This window comes from Vicugna pacos, chromosome 27, assembly GCF_048564905.1.
Source record: "Vicugna pacos chromosome 27, VicPac4, whole genome shotgun sequence".
NCBI classification, from domain to species: Eukaryota; Metazoa; Chordata; class Mammalia; order Artiodactyla; family Camelidae; genus Vicugna; species Vicugna pacos.
The window spans coordinates 17,610,734-17,631,405 of NC_133013.1; the positions used below are offsets into that span (position 1 = coordinate 17,610,734).

General features: G+C 49.7%; 1 protein-coding gene and 1 pseudogene across 1 annotated transcript; both read right to left on the bottom strand.

Annotated features, from left to right (window-relative positions):
- Positions 1-2,223: 2,223 nt before the first annotated feature.
- On the bottom strand, positions 2,224-3,701 carry LOC140689654 (myeloid-associated differentiation marker-like; annotated as a pseudogene).
- A 2,861-nt stretch (positions 3,702-6,562) lies between these two features.
- On the bottom strand, positions 6,563-12,986 carry LOC140689655 (myeloid-associated differentiation marker-like). Its single transcript, XM_072950628.1, is given in 4 exon segments — positions 6,563-7,545; positions 11,700-11,871; positions 12,697-12,831; positions 12,969-12,986. Coding segments are annotated over 4 exon segments (1,308 nt in total).
- Positions 12,987-20,672: the final 7,686 nt, after the last annotated feature.

Below are 20,672 nucleotides of genomic sequence, written 5' to 3' on the forward strand. Positions count from 1 at the left end.
GGAGAGGATTTCATTGATAGGCCACTCAATGTGCTATTATTCACCTAGTCCTGGTAACAGAAGCCCAGAGCGTCTGGACCACCTGTCTTCCTGGTCTGTCATGGTTCAGGAAAGTCTTCCCTCTTGTTGCTTCTTCCCACACCTAGAGTCACACTCTTACAATCATTGATTTTATAGAACTATGTATTGTGTCAATTGTTCCAAGTCGTCTAGTCATCATTATCTTTATCAGAGGCTCAATGACAAATTTGGCACTCAAGAAGAAATAATCTCGTAAAATGGGTAGAATAAAAATAATACAGCTAGTGACATTACCAAGGCCGTAAGTGAGCAGTATTAATCACCTAAGGAGTTACATGGCTGAAGAACAGAAAAATCGATCTTTATGGTGGACCAGGTATTTCTGCCCCTAGGGTTCTGGTTAAAGATAACGCAGATGCACAACGCACACTAGAGGGGAGAGAGGAGCTGTAAATGGGCAGAGACAATTTTTAGGTTAACTTTTCATGTCTTGCCTTAGAATATGAATTTTGTTACATTGCATCTTAAGACTTCCCTGCCATGGGGACCGTATCCTGGGAGACTTCCCCATCCACCCAACTTGCCATCAGGTGAAGAACATGTGCTTCATCCTAAGACAGGAACGATGAACAGCAGTGCGGGTCCTTCCCTGCCCCTCCCCACAGCTCTGCTTGTCTGGCTGCTCTGGCGCTGGTGACACAGAGGATGCTGGGCTCTGAGGCTGTGTGGCTGAAAGCAGGCCAGGGAGAAGGCTTATGGTGCCTTTATAGCCACCAGTTACTGTAGAGGTCTGTTGGTCCCAATGCGGGAGTGCACACACATACACACACAAACACACACTGAGCAGACACACAGGTATACATCGTGAAAGAGAGGCATCCAGAGCTGGCATGGCCCCTTTAAGAGGCAGGGCACAGGATATGGACATTTGGGTGGGGCTCAATCTCTCCCTTCCTAAGACTGGACCACTCCTTAGGCTCTGGGAGAAGTGGGAGTTGGGAGATAGTGGGAGGGGCTTGCAGAGACAGTGCTTTAGGTGAAGATGGAAATATGCTAGGCTGCTTCTGAGCTCTAGGCAAATTTGGGGCAATGATGATCTGTTGATTCTGTGTTTTAAAAAGAAGTTTCATGTTTAAAAGTTAAGAAAAACATTATGGATGTGGGAGAAGGAACAAGTCTTTTCTATGATTGACAGGAGCAGCTGATAGGAACCAAAGCTCTGGGAGATTTTTTTTAAATTACATACATGTATATAAGTAACATTATTCCTGAGTCCCAGAGAAGCAGGAAGAATCTGCAGAGTGCAACTGGCACACAGATACACAACTGTGTGTGCACTACAAACTCAAGCAATGCATTGTTTTGAATGGCAGCAGCAATCCCCATTCACCCAATCCACTCCACCAAAAATAAATCAAAAAGAAACTTGCCCTGTTCAGTAATTTTTGCCCTCCTGACCAGAAAAAAGAAAAAAAAAAAACCCAAGCTAATAACCGTTAAAGCTGGCAGTGTCCGTTTTCTTGTCGCTGCAGACAGGACGTGCTATTTTGAACACTGAGGCAGGAGGGCCACATCACTGTCCCCCACAAATGCTTCAGACAGTTGTCTTCAAAACTATGCTGTTCTTCAGCAGCTCCTTTTTTGAGTTCCCAGACAGTAGCTGGGCTGGAAGGCATCCACCCCATGCTTCCTCTAAGGTGGCCTCTAGGCAAGGATTTTAGTGAGCCTGCAAAACTTCTGGGGCTGAGCACCAGGTGAGGCCTCAGGACCCAGGATTTCTGCTTTCAGCCTCCTGCCCACCGGAAATTATTGACCTCCAGAGGTATTTTTTTTCTTTTAACTTAAAGGAGAAGTGAAATGTACATCCCCCTCCACTGCGAGGAAGGGGGCCCAAACCCGAGCTACTCACTCCCATTCCCCCCAGCCTCTCCCCCACCCCCAACACACACCCCCAACCGAGGCAGGGTCAGCGCCAGAAGGCATGCTCTGGCAGTGAGACCCCCTCTGGAGGCCCAGAATGTGGGCAACCAAAGAAAACAGGAAGGGAGACAGAGCAGAAGGAGGGAAGGAAACAGAAAAGCGAGATGAATGAAGAAGGATATGAGAAGGGAGAGAGCAGACAGGAAGAGGCCAGCAGGGGACATCAGAACTCGGTAAAGATACCTCTGGTTCGAAGAGGAATCGGGACTCTTGCACAGAGCCTCACCCTACAAAAACCAGGGCCAAGTATGCCGTGTCAGCCATGTAAAGCAGCAGGTTGATGGCTCTCAAGATGGTCACAGCCAGTTGCTGGTTCCACATGCACGCCAAGGAGGTGAGTCTATCCCTGCAGCTCACATCGCTGGACCACTGGGGCTGTCCACCCAACTCCTCATGGAACTAGTAGAGAGGCCAGAGGACCACAGCGCTGGTGTAGAGGAGGACCAAGAGCACGTCTGCTCCACCAGGAAACGGGGGAAGGGGATGGGCAGCCTTTGGTCATTGTCACAATCACAATTGTTCACCAGGAAGTTCACGGCCCCCAGGATGAAGCAGAGAGAGTAGACAGCCACGCACCACACCAGGGCTGGCTGGTCCTGATACAGGTCAGTGTTACTGATGAAAGCAAGATGACATAGGCCATGAAGCACTCCAGCCTCCTGAGGATGCCTGGCAAGGTGGACACAAAGCAGTATATATCTCCAGGCCAGACACAGACCTAGGCCACTTCGGTGGCATAAAGCACAGAAGCCAAGCAGGAGAATGCAGTGGCGGCAATGGCGTGGTCCCACATGGAGCCGTGAGGCAAGTACTGGATGTAGGTGATGCCGATGATGATGGAGGCTGAGAGGCAGAAAAAAGTGAAGTAGGAGGCACAGATGTAGAGAAAGCCATCCTAGGAGAAGGGGAGGTGGAACTGGAGCCCAAATAACTCAACTGTAAGAATGATGAGGGTCACAGAAAAGCAGAAGCACCAGATGAACATGTACCAGTTGTTTTAGCCCCCTCTCAAAGTGTCCTTACTGGCCACCAGTGAGAAGGACACGCAGGTGGAGAGCAGCTGCAGCAGACGGAGGACAAGGCTCAGGATGGTCCCAGAGCTCAGGACGGAGGAAGAGAACATGGTGGTTATGGTGGTCTTGATGGTCACTCTCCCTGGTTGCCAGTGGTCTTCACTGAGGACCCACCAGAGAAAGATCCAGATCTGGAGGTAGATGAAGTCACCTGGAAACAGCTTAAGGGCCAGGGGCGGCTGAGGCTCAGGATGTGGAGTTTGAACCAATGGCCCAGACACTTGGGTAACAGCGCAGCTGCTCCAGGATGACTCTCCCCACTGTCACCCCTAGCCTTGTCAGAAGACTGGTCTTACCCCCAGTCTCACAGCTGGGTGTGGTCTGGCCTCAAATACATAAACATTTTTGATCTCTCTGAGCTGTGTGTCATCATCTAAGGAGACACAGGGTAGGATGGTCTTTATCTGCAATCCCAAGCCTTCAAGGGTCTGAAAATTGTAATAGAATTTTTAAAAATTGTTTGGTAACAAAATTTCACTTGAGTACACATGAGACCATTTATGGTCTTAGTTTATTTCACTTAGTGTGAACGTTCAAAAGTGCAGTTGCCAAAATAATAATATATTTGATTACAAGGTACTTTCAGAGCCCAGTGGGGTGTTACGTCATACAGAGTATATGCACCATGTCATGTGTCTGAAGCTGAAAAATTCTGAAATCTGGAGCATATCTGATTCCAAAGGCTTCAAAGGGATTGTGGGTAGTACTGCTAACTCCATTTCACAGATGACAAAACTAAGGCTTAGAAATTCAAGTATCTTCCCTAAGTTCCCATGGATAAGATTGGAAACCCCAGATAAAAATCCCAAAGCTGTGGGTGTGAACCCTTTGCTCTACAGCCCAGCATTGCAGCAGGGGTCCTGGGTAGGAGCCCAGGACCAAAGCTCAGGGCTCTGGGAACCCAGGACAGGCCATCAAGGCCATGGCCTCCTTCCACAGCCACCTGAAGGGACAGGTGTCTGTCTTGTTCTCCCTGCAGCCATCACTAGGAGAAACTGCCATCTGAGGTGACGCAGCCCCACCTGGAGGAGGGCAGCTTCAGACGTGAACAGAGACAAGCCATGGGGTGAGAGCAAGGCAGTGATGACAAGATGATACGTGAAGTGGGAACTCTTCTGAGTCCCTCCCCTCCACTATTTTGCCTTAACATGCGATCCTTCCCTGTTTGAGAAGAGAGACACCCATCCAGCATTACTCCAAGGTGGAGCGTCATGGAGGACACAGAATAAAATAGTACAGTGTTTGGCTTTTAAGCTCCGGAGCTGGCATCCAGTCTTTCCAGACCTAGGAGTACTACCTAAGTGAGGATTTTCTGGCCTCAGAGACTGGTTAACAGCTTCCAAACTGGGAAAAAAAGGATTGGAAATGAACAGGGATGTTGTGTCTGGGTGCTGAAGTGGAGCCTTCAGGGTGTCCCGGGGTGAGGGTGGAGCATGGACGGTGATAGGCCCCCTGTTGAGAGCAGGAACTGAAAGAGATTGGCCCCTGCTGAGGAAGGAGGAGGCACAACCAGGTAAAGAAAAATTTTATGTTTAAACTTTTCTCCTCTTGCCATTAAAATGTGAATTTTAGTTCATATCAGTCAGTGTGTTTCAACTGAGTAAAATCTTCCTAGTGTCTTTCAACTGAGGATAACCCAGGGACGGCTTCTTGAAACCAAGTTTGAAGGGAAGCCTCCTCCTTCGGGGAAGAGTTTAGTAGCACCAAATAAAACCTAGCATCACCACCCAATAACGGGAGACCCGAGACTTGCCGAAAAGCAGGCCCCTGTACCCCGAAAACGAGATTGAGGCTCGGAGGCAGAGTTTTGGGAAAATCAGAAAAGAACAGCTTTACTGCTTTGCCAGGCAAAGGGGAGGCCCAGTAGGCTCATGCCTTGGAGACTGCGAATCGATTTTGGGGTTGGGGTGTTGAGGTTTTATAGAAAAACTGGATGAACAGAAAAGGTGATGATCAGGACGTTTTACAGGGTGCTACTTTCCTCTTAACTCCAACGAATTTTCCTGGTGTCATGGAGGAACCCCAAAGGGTCTGTCCATTCTTCTGGGGTTATCGGCCCATTGCCTCCTTCCTGGAGCGTGGCCTCTGGGTTAAAGCTCTCCTCCGTGGAGAATGCACAGGGGAGGGCTTAATGGCAGGGAAGCCAGTTTTTTTAATTTGTTTTCTACTCCTTCAAATCCCCACTGTTAGCTCTATGGAAATGGGGAAACAGGTGTCCTTCTCTAGCTGCTTCCTGCTGAACTGGGGCCACATTCAAATGGAAGGAACACACACATGGTCAGTTTTGTAGATCTAAAACTATTCTAAAATTTTAAAGTTTATTTTAAAAAGTCAACTTGCTTAAAGATTATCAGACTCTGAAACAGTCTATAGTCTGTTCATAGGGTTGTTGGGAGCGTTTTTTACTTTGAGACTTTGTTTTTCTGATTAAATAATGTGTAAAGAAATTATTCTTGCTTTGGGAAAATGAGAGAAAATCAAGATGGAAGAAGTCGATGTCCCAATGAAGCCAACATTTTATTTGGTGAAGGGTAGTGAGGAGAGGCAATCAATGAGGAAATCCATAAAAGACACATACACTTAGGCAAAAATATCATGCAAATCTAAAAATTATGTTGAAATTGAAAGTCAGCGAGATGATTTTTAAAAAAAGATTTATTCCTTTGTTATACATCTTAACTCTTTGAAGCTGATGTCTTGTTTTTCTCAATCCTGAATTGCCATCAGGCTGTGCCACTGGAGGCCCGCTGCTGTGGCTTAAAGCTTAATGGCTGGCAACTTTCATCATTTACAGAAATGGGAGGCAACTTTTTTTGTCTGCGTGGCAGCTAGGCAGTGGGCTGTAGTAAACCTGCAAAAATTCCGGAGACAATCTCAGGTGGGGCTGAGCACCAGGTGGGGCCTAGGGACCCAGGGTCTGTGCTTCAAGCCTCCTGCCACTGGAAAAATCCAGAGATTTTTGTTTATCTTTAAGGAAAGTTGCATTGTACACCCCCCTCCACTAGGATAAAGGGGGCTCAATGCCTAGCAACTCACCCCCACACTCCCAAATACACACACACAGCCAGGGTGACAGGCTTGCCTTGGAAATGAGGCCCCTCCGGAGGCCCAGGGTATGTGTGTGATGTGGAGCTCGGCACCTTAGGAGTGGGGAGGGGCGGGGGGCAGAGAAGGAAGAAGTCTCAGGGCTCCCAATTCATCAGAAGAAGGGAAATGGGAAGAGGCGGTCAGAAAACAAGCCGATGAGAAAACGAAGGAGGACCAGAAAAGGGCCAAGGAGCATAAAAGGTAGGAGAGAGCAGAAAGGGAAAGAGGCAAAACAAGATATGAGCCACTGAAGAAAACAGAAAGGGAGACAGAGCAGAAGAAGGGAAGGAAACAGAGAAGAGTGAGTGCGAGGTTAACTGGGGAGGATGTGAGGAGGGGAGAGCGGGGACAGGAAGAGGACATCAGAACCTGGTGTAGAAACATCCACTGAAAAGAGGGAATCAGGAGACTGTGGGCTGATCCTCTATCTCTACAAAATACAGGCGGGCCAAGTTCACCAGTTCAGCCACATAAATCAGCAGGTTGACAGCTGTCAAGATGGCCACAGCCAGTCGTTGGTCCCAGGCACACACATAGTTGGTGAGCCCATCACTGCAGCTCACGTCGCTGGACCGCTGGGGCTGGCCACCGAACTTCTCATCAAACTGGTAGAGAGACCAGAGGACCAGAGCGCTGGCATAGAAGAGGATGGAGAGCAGGGTCAGTCCCAACAGGAAAGGGGAGAAGGAGGTGGGCAGCCTGTTCTCACAGTCAACCAGGTTCAGCAGGATGACCACGGCTCCCAGGATGAAGCAGATGGAGTAGACAGCCACGCACCACATCAGGGCCGGCTGGTGCTGGTACAGGTCGGTGTTGCTGATGAAGGCGAAGATGACATAAGCCACCAAGTTCTCCAGCACCTTGAGTAGGCCTGTGACACTGCCCAAATAGCCGGAGAAATCACCAGTCCGGGGCCAGGACCAGATCCAGATTGCTTCTGCGGCATAAACCATAGAGGAAATGAAGCAGAAAGCAGAGGCGGTGATGGCTTGGTCCCAGTGGGGGCCGCAGGGGAAGAACTGGACATAGGTGGTGGCAAAAATGATGGAGGCCGAGAGGGAGAAGAGGGCAAAGTAACAGGCCCAGGTGATGAGGAAGTTGCCCCAATGAAAGGGGAAGCGGTACTGTAGCTCACATAACTCGACTAGGAAGACGATGAGAGTCATGACGAGGCAGAAGCAAAAGATGAACGTGGACCAGTTACTTGTGGTTGCCCTCCAGTTGCCCACACTGGCCATCAGTGAGAAGGCCACACAGGTGGAGAAAAGCTGCAGCAGGCGGAAGAAGTAGCCCATGATGGTCACAGAGCCCAGGCCTGAGGACGGTCATGTGGAGGTCCTGCTGGTCCTGCAGGTCACCGTCACCAATATTGCAGTGGTCTTCCCTGAGGACCCACCAGAGAAAGATGTGGGTCTGGAGGCGGATTAAGTCAGAAGCCTGGAATCATCTCAAGGGCCTGTGGTGGCTGAGGCTCAGGATGTGGTGTTTGAAACAGACACAGGGAACAGCACAGCTGCTCCAGGATGACTCTCCCCACCCGTCACCCTTGGCCTTGTCAGGAGACTGGTCTTATCCCCAGCCTCACAGCTGGGTGTGGTCTGGCCTCAGAGCCATGAACTTTTGGATCTCTCTGAGCTGTGTGCCATCATCTATGGAGATACAGGGTCGGATGGTCCTTATCTGCAATCCCAAGCCTTCAAGGCTCTGAAAATTGAAAAGTATTTTACAAAATTTATTTGGTAACAAAATTTGACCTGCATGGACATGAGACAATTTATTCTCCTTATGTATTTCCCTTAGTGTGATGCTCAAAACTTCAGTTGCAGAAATAATCACTTTCAGAGCCTAAATGAGTGTAGAACATATGTCACATGATTACATAGAACATACATAGAACATATGTTACATGATTACTCACGTGACATTTCAGCTGAGAACTGAAAGACAAGAAAGAGATGACCGTGTCCGCGATTAGGGAACAGCTTGCCCAAAGGCCTTGAGGTGGGAACAAGCTGGCTATCCCAAGATCATGTGTAAGAAAGTTGTGGGATTTGGAGAGTTGTGTCCAAGGAACAAGGAGCCCTGGTGACTGACTGTCTCAAGAAATGTGGGAGACAGTGTGGGTGGTCCGCAGCTCATCAAGGCAGGCAGCCAGGACCGTGGAAGATCCAGAGATAGGGTGCAATTGAGGTGTGCATGAATTAGGGGAGGCGCTATGCATTTCTGTTCTGCACAACTATTTACCACGTGTTTACTGTGTGCTGGGCCCTGCAGATCCCATAGCAAGGCCCAATTTCTGCCCTGAAAGTGTACCTGGCTTAATGCAGAGACATTCAGTCTGTAGGATGTGAGGACAGGCGACTCAAGGACACATGAGAATTTTTCAGAGGTCTCTCCGGAAGAGTCAAGACTGGGATTTTTCCATGCAACTCCAAATGCCCCAGGGAACTGAAGCTGTCCCAAATGAGATGCGCTTCCGTGGGAGGTGACGTTGTTGGACACTTCCGAGCCAGCACTGGGTTAACCCCTTATGGGGGAGTCGGTGGACTGCTGGTTCCGGAAGGGTATTCGCGGAAACACGGAGACCAAGGTGCTCCATGAAAATAAAGTTTCTTTTATTGTTTTCTTTTTGAGGGGGGAGGTAATTAGGCTTATCGATTTGTTTATTTATAGGGGAGGTGCTGGATATTGAACCCGGGACCTCGTGTGTGCTAAGCATGCACTCTGCCACTTGAGCTGCACCCTCCCCCGCCGATCATATAAGTTTGGGAAACTCGTCCTGCTATATATCGCTTTGGTAATTTTATAGTGCACACTACTCTATGCATGTCCCCCAAAATCCTGCAATAAAGAAATCTGTTTATCTTTTAAATTCAGGTTTCAGTGCATTTGGCTATGCAACCTCTCTGTGCAGGATGACTGTTAACATCCTGTGGGACTTGTGTGCTGAGAGTTCAAGTTTCTCAAACTCTCTGTGATGAAAGATTAGGGGTTTGCTTGCCTGTCTTCTGCCTATCATGGACCTATACATTTTTAAAGACAGTAAAAATGAATTACTGGAAAAACGAAATAAAATAAAGACATAAAACACAACAAATCCAGTTTTTTTTTTATTAGATTTGATGAACATAAGAATTATGTTTCAACAAATATAATAAGAACAAAAATAATACATAAAAATAATCACAAAACTATACCTATTGTCCATTGAAATGTGTGTTTAGACAATCGCTACAGAGAATTGCTGTTCTGTTCATGCCTTTATATTGTTCCACAGTCACAGCGAAACAACAGGTTTTGATAGGAGTCACACTTACATGGTCAGTTGATTTTCTACAAAAGTGCCGATGTAATTCAATGAGGGAAGAGAAGTCTCTTCAATAAATGGTGCCGGAACAACTGGATGTTCGTATGGAAAGAAAAAACCTCGGCCCTTTCTCCATACCATACACAAAAACGAGTTCAAGATGTATGATAGAACTAAATGCAAATACCCGAACGGCAAAGCTCCCAGAAGAGATGTGAGAGAACGTACTGAGATTCAAGCGTAGGTAGAGGACGCAGACAGCAATAACCATAGAAGAAGAAAACACTGAGAGATTAGATTTCATTAAACGCGAAAGCTTCTACCCGTAAAAACACACTCTTAAGAAAATGAATAAGCAAGCCAAGGACTGGAGAAAATTACCTGTAAAACATATATCTGACACCGGCTGGTATCTAGAATATAGAAAGAATGCCTGCAACTCAAATAATAAATAGACCAACAACCCAATGAAAAAATGGTCAAATGTCCTGAGATATTTTAGTATATCTTTTTTTCACACCTTGGGTTTATTTTTTTTAGCGATCTTTTTTAAAAAGTAAGCTATCTTGTCCTTTTTTATGTGTATATATATATATGTATACATATATATTTATTGAAGTATAGCCAGTTTACAATGTATCAATGTCTGGTGTACAGCACAATGCTTCAGTTACACATGAACATACATATATTCATTTTCATATTCTTTTTCACCGTAAGTTACAACAAGATATTGAATATAGTTCCCTGTGCTATACAGTATGAACTTGTTTGTCAATTAGTATACCTGCTGATTTAAATGTGACAATAATTTTTTATATTTCCTCAGCTAATATAGACTTGTAATTCTCAAATTTTAATTTGTTATTTTACCCTCTGTTCAATTTTAAGTCTTGCTCCAGGGGTTCTGGGTCTATGAGAAAGGCTGCTGTTTTAGAGAAATGAAAATTAATGTAAGAGATAAATGATTTAGATGCATTAAATTCAGCTAATCAATAATTGTGCTGTTTCAGAAAAATACATAAATTGTGTCAATCAATAGTTCTGCTATATTGAAGAAATAAGAGTTGATATAAGAAATAAATGATTTAGTTTAAATGACATAGTTTGACGGGAAAAACACAGGCTGAAATATTTTGCAAAGACAGATATATCAATGATGGGTAAACACATGGAAAACTGCTCAAAATTATTACTATTCAGAGAAATGCCAATTATAACCCCACTGAGATATCACTATACACCCAACAGAATGGCTGAAATTAATAAGACTGATAATACAAAGGGTTAGTGATCATCTGGAGTAACTCGGACGGTCCTACATTTCTTATGCAAGTGTAAAAGATACAATCACTTTAGGGTCTGACAGTTTCTTTACAATTAAGTATAAACCACTCTGTGACCCAGTAATTTCACTCCTAGGTATTTTCTCAGCGGAAATGAAAGCGTACTCTACAAGACATGAGTGAACATGTTCATAGCAGATTTCTCACAATAACCCATAATGGCAGTGCCTCCCATTTGCACCACTGACCTCTGGGAACCTGCTCTGGGAGTGCAGTGCGGAGATATGCAGTGTCACTTCTAGGGTTCTCTCCTGTCGTGTCTCTCCTGTTGCAGGGTTCTGACCTCTCCTGTTAAGAATCTTGTTAGGACTTTCATTAATCTTGGAAACTGCTGGGTGCAGCTGTGCCTGGCAGTGGCTGGCCACCAGGGGGCGTGCTAGGGCCGTCTATCCCCAGGCTACCCAGCAGACAGAAGCAGCCTGAGGGACATTCTGGTGTGAATTGTGAAGCAATGAGTCTTTAAAAACTGTTAAGAGCCTGCCCCCAGGGACTCTCTAGATGCCTTCACTCAGCCACTGAGCTGAGGCTCGGAGAGGCCAGGGCAGTGGTGCAGCCTGGCCTGGAAGGTGACCCCAGGCTCCCTGACTCCCAGGGGCCCAACATTCCTTCTAGGGCTTCAGGCTTCCTTGAAAGGACAGGAACCAGAGTCCCAGAGGAAAAGCGTTTCCAAAGGAAATCTCTAACCCAGCTTCCTGCTTCTGGCTCTAGGCCCGGATGCCCCCAGGGGAGAGAAAGATGGGCTGTGCCCCCTACATCCCAGGTGGGACCCTGGGTGAGGACCCCTGGGTGAGGACCCCAGAGGGCAGCCTGTGCTGTGCTCCAGCCCCACCCCGGGATCCCTGCCTCTTGCACAGACAGCTTCTCCGGGAGTGAAGCATACAGTACGTGGCAGCACAGAGGTTGGGGGCTCTATGGGGACCACCAGCTGCAGCCAGCCCACCTGGCTTGAGAGGCTCCCTCTGTGAGGCACAGGGGCCCCGCCCATCAGAGGGGCTGGGGCGGGGGGTATTGAGATCTCATAGATCTCATAGGCAGGGTGCCCAGGGCCGGGCTGGGGCTGGGGGGACCCACAGACAGCACCATCACCACTGAGCCTAATCGAAGGGGAGCTGCCCCTGCTGCCCCTCTAGACCCGGCCTGCCTGAGTCCCGACACAGCTGGACTGATGTCTGCAAATGTTGGTTGTATTCACTGAGGTTGTAAGGATGGAGGATGGGAAGGTGCTGTCTTGTGACTAGTTCTGTGCTCGGGGGCTTCACACACGTCATCTTACACAGTCCTCCGGTGCCCCTGCCTGGGGTGGGGGGAGTTATTTCCTGTCTTACCGAGTAGGAAACCAAGGTTGGCTTCTCAGCCCAAGCTCTGTCATCCCCAGCAGACCCTCTCCCGGTGGCCTGGAGCAGCTCCTCAGAAAGCAGAGCTGGAAAACACCCAGGGTCCTCTGTTACCTAGAGACCCCACTCATCCCCAGCAACTCCTGCCTCAGGCTTCAACTCTGTAAAATGGGGGTATTAGTCCCAACTCTCACAGCTACCATAGAAACTTATGGGACCATGATGACACCTGCCCAGCCTGCTCAGGCATCAGGTGGAAACTCTCTCTCCATGGAAGCCACTCCCTCCTGGTCTTCTGCCCTCAGTTCTGGAAAGTGCAAGTCAGGGTCCACCGCAGGCCCACGGGGAGAAGGCAGAGCAGGGCAGCTCAGCACCACCGGGCCCTCCAGCCTCTTCTTCCCGAGCCGTTTAGCTGCCCCGCTGTGCTTCCCAGGTTAGTGTCCAGCCCCCTTTCCCCCTAGTCCACCCCCACCTCTCCGCAGACCCACTGCTGCCTGCGTCCTCCCTGGGCCGTCCTCCTGGACCAGGGGGCGGGCGCACATCCTCACCTCGTCCCTCGTCTCAATTCCCATGTACCTGCCTTGGTGCCCTTCCCGGGCCCTCAGCACCCAGGGGATGGTCTCTGCTTCAGGACAGGAGGCCCGGTGGGTGACTCTGTTGACCTGGGTGGGAAGAACTGGTCCCTGGAGACCAAGAGAGACCCGGGCAGGATGGCAGGGTGAGGAGGTGGAGGAGGAGCAGGCAGGGGGCTGGTCTCCAGCTGGGTGGGGTCTATCCGGCATCGCAGCCGTGGCAGGACACTCACGCCCTGTGCTCTCACCTGAGCCCATGGGAACATACTGCCGCCGCCTCCTCCTGCCCCAGGTGGGCCTGCGGGTGACCCGAGACGAGGAGAAGGTGACGAGTGCGGGCAGGGCCTCTGCTCCAAGGTTTACAATGTCAGTGCAGGAACAAATGAGTGATCCAGGCCTGATGTTTGTCAGAACCAGGAGTGCAGGGCTGGCTGCACTGGGCAGGGCCACCTGGCCCAGCTGACTGAGGCTGTACACAAACGCTCGCCCATGGGAATGTCTTCCCGGCTGTGTCTGGACCATGTGGCACCAGTTGGAGGCCTGAGTTCTAATCCACCTCCCACCTGTCACCTGACTCCTTTCTCCTGAGGGCCATGTACCCTTGGCCTGGATATGTCCAAGGACAAAGGACTCACAGTCTCAAAAACACTACTCAGAAGGTTACATGCAGGGCTTTCCCCACTGAAATTTCCACCCAGGATAAATCCTGGGTGACCTGTCACCCACCTTCACATCATCTTCATGTCTCCCATCTCAATCCTGACTTTTTGAATTTCCAGGTTAAATGTCCCCAATTTCATCCATGTTTTCTCTTCATGAGGAGTCAGACCCACTTCCCCTCTGCCCCACCACCAGCCATAACACCCTGGCCTCCCCATCTCTCCTCTGCCCACTTCCCCACATCCCATTCTTAGCTGATTCTCATCAAATGAGGAAAGACGGGAAGAGAGCCGGGACTCAGTTGAGCCAAAGGAACCAGCTCTTTATCCAGCCCAGGCTGGCTTTGGAAAGCCCTGTCTGTTCATGGGCCCCTGGCAGAGTGAAATAGGACACCAAGGACAGGGTCACCTCCTGCCACCTAACTCTGACAGCATCAAGGAGAATTTGAGGGTGTCTGGAAAGGACAGTCTAAAAATAGCGCTTCCTCACTGAGCACACCTGAGTCACCTCTGACTCAGATCTGTCTGCTGCTGGAGTCAGGGGATTGGAAAGGGTCCCTGCCCCACTCAAACCCCTTAGCCTTTCTCTCCGCCTCCCTCCTGTACGCCAGCCCTGCCCAAATGGAGACACGTGCTTCTATTCAGGGAAAGGATTCTACCCCCTGGCCTGCCCACTGCCTTCAGGCACACGCCCGGGCCCTGCTTCCCAGCTGCCCATCCCCATCCAGAGGCCCGTTGTCTCCAGGCGTGAGGAACCAGCCCAGCCTGGTTCCAAGAGTGGTAGCGAACACTGCCTGCTTCCTGCTCAGTGCGCTGTGGGCTGGGCCGGACTCCGCGGCCAAGAAGCTTACTCACTCATGGAACTATTTCTTCTCTATATGGAAAGAACATATGCTTTCCCTCCTGAGGGATGAGAGTCTGAGTAGCTTTGCTGAGATGTGGCCTGGCCCCAGCACCCTGATGTCAAGCGATGTGCTGTATTTCCAGGCAGAAGCCGCTGTCCTCTGCTCCCAGGTCTAGGGGAGGCCCAGGGAATACTGGTCGGGACCTTAGATTTAGAACACTGAGGTGGACCATCAGCAAGACTGGATGTCCTCCTCTCTTCATTGTCCTGTTCAATCCCTCAGTGTTGTGGGCTCGGACAGAAGGGGAGGGATACAGACTCAGCTCTGCCAGCCAGTCCCAGCTCTGCCCCCAGCTGTGTCCTCCAGAGGAGTCTGGAGCAGTTCTGCTTGAGGGACACTCACCCAAGATTCTCCATCAGGAGGAAGAGCTTGGGCTGAGGGGGAGCTGGTAGGGCCTGGCAGATCAGACCTAGCTGCACCTGGGACTAACCGCAGTCTATAGAAACAAGGGGGGATTTTTACAGAAATTCTTTCTATGTGAGCTAGCTTCTTTCCTCTAAGGGACAGGAAAAGACTGGGAGACAGCAACCACAGCTGAAGCTCTCCGGCAAGGAGAAAACCCCAGAGTCCTGGCCCGCAGTGCCGCTGCAGGAAGGCTGGACCTGGCAGGCAGAGGGCTGGAGGCCAGCCCCGCTCAGTGGTTTCTGGGCTGGGAGGTCTTGAACAGTGGCCGCTCTGAGGCCCTGGTTCCTGATCTGTGGGTTGGGGGTAAAAATCACCCTCTCAGGATTACTGCAAGTGTCAGAGACAATGAAGTGGAGGACTGGGCACAGGGGAGTGCCCAACGAAAGGTGGCCTTGAACAAAGATGCACCAAGGATTTGTTCTGGTGGGATGGGGGGAGGTGGCTGGCTGTCGACATGTCGGGGATGGCACCCGGTCTGGACACACCTGGTGGACTGGCTGTTTCTGGGTCCTCCAGGAAGATGACACCTTTTGTCCCAGCTCTGTCATGCCTGCCCCTTAAACTATGATGGAAAGAAACACTCAACTCAACAAATTGTCCTCCTGGGTGTATTGCCAGGACTCAGTGTTTCAGTGGTTTGGGCTGCTACACCAGAACATCCTGGACTGCGCAGCTTAAATGACAGACGTTTACTTCTCACAGTTCTGGATCAAGTTCAAGATCGAAGTGCCAGCAGAGCTGACACCTGGTGAGGGCTCTCTTCCTGTTTGCAGACCACCATTCTCTTGCAGTGTCCTCACGTGATAAAGAGGAAGACAGATCATCTCTCTTATTTCTTCTTATGAGGGCACTAATTCCATTCATGAGGACTCCACCCTCATGACCTGATTACCCCCTAAAAGCCCCACCTCCAAATTCCATCACACTGGGGATTTAGGCTTCAACGTACAAATTTTGGAGGGACACAACCATTCCATCCACAGCCCTCTGCATTAAGTAAACGTCACTGCTGAGTTTTAAATTCTGGTTAAGTTTTAAAACCTTTTGAACTCGGAGTTCCCTTCCCTTTACCCTCAGGGGCAGGAGCCAGGACATGAACCAAAAATGATCAGAGTTTCGAGTCAGATTCTGCTGATAAGCAATTCTTTGACTCTAGACAAGTCCGTTCACCTCTCTGAGTTCATCTCAGGCAGGCAGAAGCTCTGAGAGCCTCTCCAGACTTTACATCCTTCCCGCACGGAACTAAGAGTGGCCACGTCAGAGAGGGTTGTGGGGATGAAATGACTTACCAGTGCCTGGCTCATAGCAAGTGCTCGAAACACAATAGCCACGTGTTAAGACGAATGCTGGTCTTCATTCAATACATAGTTATTGAGCGTCCCTGTGTGCTGAGGGCTATCCTAGGTCCTGGGAATCAAGGAGTTGTGCCGGCTGGATTTCTTTCTCTCCTCCTCTCCTGTGAGATCCTTGAGGTCAGGGCTGCTCCACTGGTCATCTCACTATTCCCAGGACTTGCCACAGGCCCTGGTGCTCTGACAGGGAGTGAAGAGATGGATGGAGTGATGGAAGGATGGAAGGACAGAGGGAGTCTTACCCAGCATTGGAGTAAGAGGCCTTGTGTCTGACAACATAATGCCATTTGCAGCAACATGGATGTCCCTGGAGAATGTCATTCTAAGTGAAGTAAGCCAGAAAGAGAAAGGAAAATACCATATGAGATCGCTCTTATGTGGAATCTAAAAAAAAAAAAAAGACCTAAACATTCTTTTCTCCTTAATGTCCCCCGTGTGACAGAGTCCCTTTCCTTCCCTGAGCGTGCACACGTCCACAGACCAGCACAGCGCCAGGCACGAGCAACGGGGGCCGACATGTACCGAGGGCCTACTCAGCACCAGGCACTGTGCTAAGTGCTTCACATATATCATCTCACGTGTAATAGGTACAATTACCCTGCTTATTCTAGGATAAGGATGCTGAGGTACAGAGAAGTGAAGTACCTCGGCCAAAGTCATACAGGGGTTAAGTGGCACATCTGGGACTGGAATTCATATCACAGGAAAAGCAGCTTGGGACCTCCTCCCCATGTAGGGAGCTGACACATCAGATCCCTTCGTCTGTAGCAGCACAAACCCATCCCCTGCTTGGAAAGGAGAGTACCCCAGGCCAGTGGCAGAGCAAGGGTCAGCACTCAGAGGTCCTAGATTTCAGCACCAGCACTGGAAAATGGAATTTAACTAACATTAATTGGCATCTGCTGCTTTGTGCAAGGTGGACTGCAGCATCTCCCTGTTTAAAACAAACAGAAGAAAACCCTGGATCCTGCACTCTCCCAGCTACTGCCCTTGCACCCTTTCTCCACAAGCATCTTGAACACGATCTACACCCCTCTCTCCATTTTCTTGCCTCTCATTTGCTCTGAACCCTTCTCTGCCTCCCGTTCCCACCTCTCCATGGAAACAGTTCTCACCAGGTCACCAGTGAGCACCACGTGGCAACGCAAGATATATTTAGTGCTCATCACTAGATGCCTCAGCATAATTCACCTGAGTCAGGAAACTCTTCTCTGGAGTGATTCTCCTCCTCCTGCTCAGCCTCACTGCCATCTTTCTGTCTCCCCCTCCTCCTCTCCCATCGCCTGAGTGTTTCAGTCCTCAGGACGTGGGCCTAGCACACATCTGCCAAGTGCCGGACCCTCTTCTCAGCACTGGGAATACATCAGTGAACAAAGGAGACAATACCTCTACTTGGTGGATCTGTATTCTGGCGCCAATTTTTGAAGCCTCATGTTTTACTTAAAAGTGGTGCAGAGTTTTGCATTCTATTTATAATAGGACCATATAATATACCTGTAACATATTGGGGCTTGTTTCAATCCAAAATTAATGGCTTCCGACAAAGGGGCTGGTGGCTGCCCTGCTCTGTGTGCTTGAAGGTACAGAAAACCCTGCTTATGTGCCTATATTTCAGCCAGTTGTGGTTGCCACCAAGAGCAAAGCTTAAACTGAGTTTGTGGGAGGGGAGAAGAGACAGCTGGGGTGCACAAGCCCTTGAGAGTGGAGCAGAGGGTGAGAGAGATGGTGGAAGAAACTGGGGTCCTGCTAGCCTCTGCAAGGGTCCAGTAACAGAATGTTCTAGAAGTCCCTCCTTTTCTCTGAAGCACCAGAAACAACCACAGACTTTCTTTTAAGAGATATGCACAAGAAGCGGTCCCAGACTAGCAACAAGAGTGTTACTGGGGGCAGTGGTCTGGGCCGATGGGCAGCTGGCGCCAGCTCAGCATGGACTTGGACCACTGCTGTCATCAGGTGGTTGAGGGAGGGTGTGCAGTTGGCATAAGTGGGCAGCCTGGAACCCAAGTGGCAGGCCGGCTACAGACGGGACAAAGGGAGTGACTTCACTTGGTAGGAGAACTAAGGAGATGTCATTGGCCCTAAGGTTTGCCAGGGACAAGGTAGGGAGGGAAGGAGGCCCAGAGCAACCCATCCACCTTATGAGCAGCTGGTTGACCGGATGGGTTGGAAACTTTGTTGCCCAAAGAAGTTTGCAGTCCTTTGCAGGCAAACAACTGGGAGGGATCTATGGAAAACAGATGCTGGTTGGAGTCAGGGTAAGGGGGTGGGCTTGAACTGAGCTTCGCCCTCCGCCTCCCACTCCTGCTCAGAAGTAGACCCAGAAAAGACCACCTCGGGTAAACCCTCATCAGCCCAGCCTGGCTTGGGGAAGGGCCTCAGATTACAGCTCACACGTGTTGTCAGCTAAGAAAGGTCCATGAGGACTGGTGCTGCAGCCAGGCTGCAGACACAGCAATGACAGGAGGTGACACACACAGGGCTCACTGCATGCCAGGCGCCACTCTAGACTCACTGGTCCCTCTCAGTAGCCTGGGAACTGCGTACTCACTGTCCCCATGCTCACAGCACAGGGGGGTTAACTGGCCAACATCGCACAGTGGGTAAGTGCAGAGCTGGGATCTGAACCAGTCACTTGGCTTCAGGATCTTTTTTTTCTTAGAATTCATGTTGTGAGGAACATCAGAAATGGGGTCCCAGTAGGGCTGGAGGTGGATCAATATCACATATTTATGCAATTCACATCCCCCCTTTAGAATAATTTTCTGGGGGAGTTCAGGATCTTAAACTCTGCCTGGCATTGACTTCGTAACTTAGACCCAAGAAAGCTAGAGTAGCCAATATTTTTTTCAGGACCAACTGTCTGGCTAGGTGACTTATTACCTCTATTTCATTTCATCTTCAGGGATATTATTATTCTTATCCTCATTTTATAGATGATGAAACTGAGGTTCAGAGAGTACATTATGTCATTTGCTCAAGGTCACATAGTTACTCCCTGGCAGAGCCTGGATTTGAGTACACATCTGTCTCCCTGCAAAGCTCAGCACAGAATATTATCTCAGTAAATCTTGAGCTCCTTCCCTCTTTTCTTGAGTCCAGGAGTCATCCCTGGACTCCTGTCTGTCCTGGTCTGACTGCAGTGCCCCACCCAGAGATCCTGCACAGCGTCCCTTATCTGAGCCAAACCACTTCCCATTGGCAAGCCAGCCAGAAAATGAAAGAGAGTGTGAAGACCTTAAGCAGGGCTGACTAGAGCCTCTCCACCCTCTTTTGACCCGCCCACCTCTGTAGACAGATCATCAGACAGGAGCAGACTCACAGACTAGAGCGCCATGGATTGGCTGCCAGCGGTGCCCCTCCCCACCAGGAAAGAGGGGCCACTCTTCCCTCCCCTCAAAGGTGGAGTGAGGAAGGCCGGCTCTGTGATTTTTCCAAGACGCTGCTCCAAAGCCAGAGAATGGGACCATCTGTGCCCTGGGCTCTGTTCTGGACGCAGCTCAGGCCACAGTCTGGGGCGGCGTCACCTGCGGGGAGGAGGCCCTGGCTGGCCGGCTGATGAGGGACCTGCTGACCTCCCCGTAGAGACAGGCAGCCCAGAGCCAGCAGGGGAGCAAGGGAAGGGCTGAGGCTTGGGCCCTGGGGATCTTCTCCATCAATTGTGTGTGCTAAAGGGCTGGGGGAGGCCCTGGCCACCCAGAAGGTGGGCTTGGGGGATGCGTCTCACCCTCCCCAGACCCCTGGACCCAAGGTGCCTCCCTTCCCTCTGACATTTTCGGGCGTCTCTCGGCTCCTCCCCAGCCTGCCCATGCGGGCTGCAGGGAATGTGGAGATCAGCTAGGAAACTAACCCTTTCCCTGACCATCTCCAATTAGTAATTTCTCAAACTTAAATTTTATTTTCTAAAAACGGTAATGTATTATCTGATTCAAAATCCAAATGCTCTAAAACGCCTCATAGTGAGAAACCTCGCTTCCGCCTGCGGTTGCATCCACTCTCCCCTCAGTCCCCTCCCCCACCAGCACCAGGTCACTGCCCCGTTGCTCTCCCGGGAGTCCTTCCTGTGCTTCTTGATGCAAATCAAGCATCTACAGGTATATTTCTTTATTACATAAAAAATAGAATATTATACGTCATTCTATACTTTACTGATTTTACTTAATATATCCTGGAGACATTTTCCTACCATTATTTTGAAAGCATCCTTCTTTCCAGCTGTACAGCATTCCCTCTTGTGACTGTACCATGTCTAATACCCAGCATCTGAAAGGTGAGCACGTGGGTTGTTTCCAGTCTTTCCAATCTATTTTCACATGAGGTCTCAAGTGGGAGCTTGATCCACGCTGCTCTGGTAAGAGAAAGTGGTGGGTGAGGCCAATATCCTGCGTGCAATCCCCCCCCACCTCACCGGAACCCTAGGGCTTCAGGGTCACAGCTCGAAAACTATGATTTTAACCCAATTATGCATATTTTATACATGGGAAAATGAGGATTAAATCAGAGACAAGACTCATCCGTGGTCACGAGATATCCTGTGGCAGAACTGGAACTGGAAACCTGATCTCTTGGGCTCTGCTGGCCCAACTACTCATGTCTCATCTCCGGGCAACCCGACCAGGGCTGTGGGGCCACTT